Here is a 4185-nt window from a genome sequence, read left to right on the forward strand (position 1 = left end):
AATTGTATACTCATATGTCTTATGCATGTAGGATATTTACAATAAGAATTATTAATGAAATATCCTTTGTCAAAAAAAAAAAAAATATCGATATCTTTATTTGTGTAAACATATTTGAAGCATTGAACTTCAAGGGGTTTATGCATCTTTCTTTCATAGAAAAAATTAAACGATAAGGTTTTAACTAGTTATAATTTTGCCTTAAATTATGTAGAAGTATAAGTCACCCTATGTAATGAAAAAATTATCCCACATTCCCACAATACTTCTACATGCATGCAATGCATTTAATTTATACTCTTACTACTTGATGAAATTTGAGGATCACTTTAAGTGTCTTGAATGACTTTAATATTTATTAATTATTAAGCACTACCTCAACTCGTCTCATTTTACTTGTCTTATGTAGCCAATGTTTATGAATATTATTTTTAATCAAATAATATAATTTTTTCCAAAGTTGGTCACACAACATACCTGCACATTTCCCTATTCATGATAAGAACTTGGAAGATGATAATCTTAGAATAATATTATATAAAAAGTCAAAATGCAAAAGTAATGACCAGTAAATCATTTGAAGGAATTATATTAGGTACATTAAAAGTGGTACACAAATATTCTTCTCCTTGGCATAACAATATTGACAATCTAAAAAAACCCTATTTAATCCACTAACTACTTAGACTTCTTGCCCCAACAAAAGGAAAGTGGTCTGCTATTCCCTTTAGGCTTTATTATTTTCAAAAATTTTAAACTAAAAGGCTAACATACAAATTATATTAAAATAAATTCTTTTGCTTAATTATTAATATAATTAATCATTCTGTTATCTTACTTTATCTAGCTTGAAATACCACTTCAAAGTAAAGTTTATGTCTTTTGCATCATACTAACAAGAAGCCACCATTTCTTGTACTTCCCTTGAATAAAAGAAAGACCAAATATTAGAGAATTATAGAGAGAGAGAAAGAGTTGCTTGAACATGGGTTTTTTGCCACTAAGAAAACTCAGCTTTCTTTTCCTCATTATTTCTGCTCTACTTATATCAACTTCATATGCAGGTAAATAATGTTGTACCGTGGCATGATTTCTTCGGGTTTGGGCTGAGTTTTTCAGCCCGGAGCTGCACCAGCCTAGCTGAAATGAGCAAGTTTTCTCTTTTTTTTTTTTGGTTTTTTTTTTTGGGCACACGGCCGTGCACCTTGGCACGGCCGGCCATGATGATAATTAGTTATACATTTATATTGAAAACAAGCTAAGTGAACCTTTCATGATTAATAGCTTAATATAAGTTCGTTGGTTTTTAATTTGTAGGTCGTCAATCCAAGTTCTTGACTGAAAGCTCAGCTGAGGAATTTGTTGGAGCCTATGAGGTAAACTATTCATTATACATTAGACTATTATTAAAAATGAAACCTCTTTATTAATCTACATTAACGTTGTGTCATGTCTAAAATGAAAAAATATAGGAATTTATGACAAATTATATACTTGAAGAGAAGTGATCTTAGGTTGCATGCAAATAAGCTAAGTTGAGTGATTCACTCTCATATACGAAGGATAAAATTTAGTGAGTCGAGGCAAATTTAAGTTCTAGAGAAACAATATTATTGTTTTTGTTACAATATCCTAATACTATTTCCTAATTAAAGACCACAATTCTTTTGAATGATCTTGAGTCAAATTAGTAAGAAATAATAAGCTCACTTCTCTCTTTTATTTTGATTATATTCATATTTATCACTCGCTATTTAAACTTTTGCGGCTCCATCATCATACAGTCCATACGATAATGTACTCCGTAGACTTTCTTTGGTATTCTTAGCTAAATCTATGCATGTTATAAATCATCTCGAGAAAAGTTTCAAAGTTTAACTTGCAAAATTATTATGAGATGACCTAAAAATAGAAATATGACATACTAGAATACAATTAAATTAATTTAAATCTGTCTTTGGTTGATGATAGAGTATAAAACATATTCCTAGCCTCAACCATCCGCTTAAACTTTTGGTTGAGTTGGTCCACTAACAGTTGAAAGCTAAAATTAATTAACTTTATAGTTCGTAATCCATTCATAATTATTGATGCTTAATTAATTATTTGCTTGAATATGCAGGAAATGCCATTGAAGGGAGATGATAATGAAGAGATCACCGTTATCCATGAGAGGATGTTAAGGCATATGAACACACATGATTATGGAAGATACGATCCATCACCATCTTTTCGAAGGCCTCGTCACAAACTCATTCCTAATTAATTAATTAATTAAAACATGTTTTAATTAATTAATTAAGTAGGCCATCTTAGATATTCAGCATGCATGCTAATTATCTAAGTGGCTTAGAAAGATGTTTAATTTTGCTTTAATTAAATAAAACTATAAGCTAAGTTAGCCAGCTAGCTAAGGGACACTATATATGTTCTCTACCTACAAATCTACAAATATATGTTTGTGTATATACTATATAAGTTTTTTTTTTTTATTTCCCTATAGTATTATATCATATACTCCTATATGTTTTTGTGACATATATATAGTGAATTTTTCATGTTAAGCTATAGTTTTTTTTTCCTTAAAACATCTTACATTTGTTGCTCATCACAGCGTTGTTAGAGTGCAGTCCAAACTGAAAACCGGATCATTTTATAGCAATTTAGTGTGTTTCAAATTTTATGATGCTAACCGGCTTGAGGTTTAGAAAAGTTATATCAAACAAAATTGAAGCACAAAAAAAAAAAAAAAAAAAAAACATTTTAATGTGGTTTATGGCTTAAATTGCCAACCATATTAATTACACCATTAACCATTTATGTATTATTATTTTGAAATTAAAACGTGTAAAAAATAAATTAATGGTTCTCACATTATAAATTTATGATTGTCAGTTTGTCACCAAAGAAAAAGAAATGCAAAGATTGATAACCAATAATTCACATGAATCCATATGACATGCAAATTAAATTGCATACTAATATTCCTCTACTAGCTAGGTATTAAATAATACTGTAGTAGTTTAATTTCCCTATTAAAATTCTATCCATTAACTTCATTGATCCCTAAATGTTGATTAGAAGCATGGACACTCACTATAATTACGCTCAAGAAAAAATGGCACTTTTTGAATCTTATTAGTGTACAATAAATATAATTACATTCTACGAATATAATGTTACAATTAACAAATGAATAGATATCCTTCATTTCTCCTATTTATTCTCACCTTCTCATATATTAAAAACAACCTAAATTAATCTCTTATATTGAGAACAACCTAAATTAATCTCTTATATATACAATTTTTTTTATTATTTAAAAAAAAAAATCATACCATTTAATTTCTTGTGCATCCCTTGAACAAAAAGGATAAAACTTATAAAAAAGAGACTTCAACATGGTTTTCTTGCCAACCAGAAAACTCAGCCTTCTTTTCCTCATCATTTCTGCATTACTTATATCAACTACATATGCAGGTAAAGTACCATTCTGATGTAATTCATTCGTGTTTGGACAATTGGACCGACTTTTTTCATCACGAAAATGTGACCATCTAAGCCAAAATGGGCATGAATATTTTGGCCATGGCGTACCATACAGGCCTGGCCATGATGAATTAGTTCTAAAATAATCTCATTTTGAGTAAACCTTGTAAGTTCTTGATGACTAACAACTTATAGTTGCCTTTTAATTTATATGTACGTAGGTCGTTATTCCAAGTCCTTGACTAAAAGCTATGTTGAAGATTTTGCTGGAGGGCTTGGAGCCTTTGAGGTATCTATACTAGCCAATTCAACATGAAACAATTGACACATACAATCGTAACATCAAATCTAAAATATCAAAACAAATTAAATATCGACTTCTATATCCAAATTAAATAAATAATATGCATGTCATGCATATGACTTAATTAATTAGAGATGTAAAGAGTATAAAAAATGTTAAAAATAAATTTAGGATCGTCTTTTATTATCTGATCTTTAAACAGTTATATAAAGATAAGTCATAGATATTTTTTTTTTCCTAAGTCGTATATTATCCATCGTACGTTATTAATGTTTGGTTGGACGTGTAGGAAATACCATTGGCGGAAGACGAAAATGTAGAAGTAACCATAGTTCAAGAAAGGATGCTAAGTACCCATGACTATGGATCATTCGAGACATCAAGTCCACCTA

General features: G+C 29.3%; 1 protein-coding gene across 1 annotated transcript; it reads left to right on the plus strand.

The window, feature by feature from the left end:
- The first annotated feature begins 818 nt into the window (after window positions 1-818).
- Window positions 819-2570, plus strand: LOC110705123 (protein CASPARIAN STRIP INTEGRITY FACTOR 1-like). Its single transcript, XM_021882963.1, has 3 exons — window positions 819-1064; window positions 1318-1376; window positions 2123-2570. Exons 1-3 carry the CDS (start codon window positions 986-988, stop codon window positions 2264-2266), a joined length of 282 nt encoding a protein of 93 aa, XP_021738655.1. The 5' UTR covers window positions 819-985; the 3' UTR covers window positions 2267-2570.
- The last annotated feature ends 1615 nt before the right edge of the window (window positions 2571-4185 follow it).

This window comes from Chenopodium quinoa, unplaced genomic scaffold (assembly GCF_001683475.1).
Source record: "Chenopodium quinoa cultivar QQ74 unplaced genomic scaffold, ASM168347v1, whole genome shotgun sequence".
NCBI lineage: Eukaryota > Viridiplantae > Streptophyta > Magnoliopsida > Caryophyllales > Amaranthaceae > Chenopodium > Chenopodium quinoa.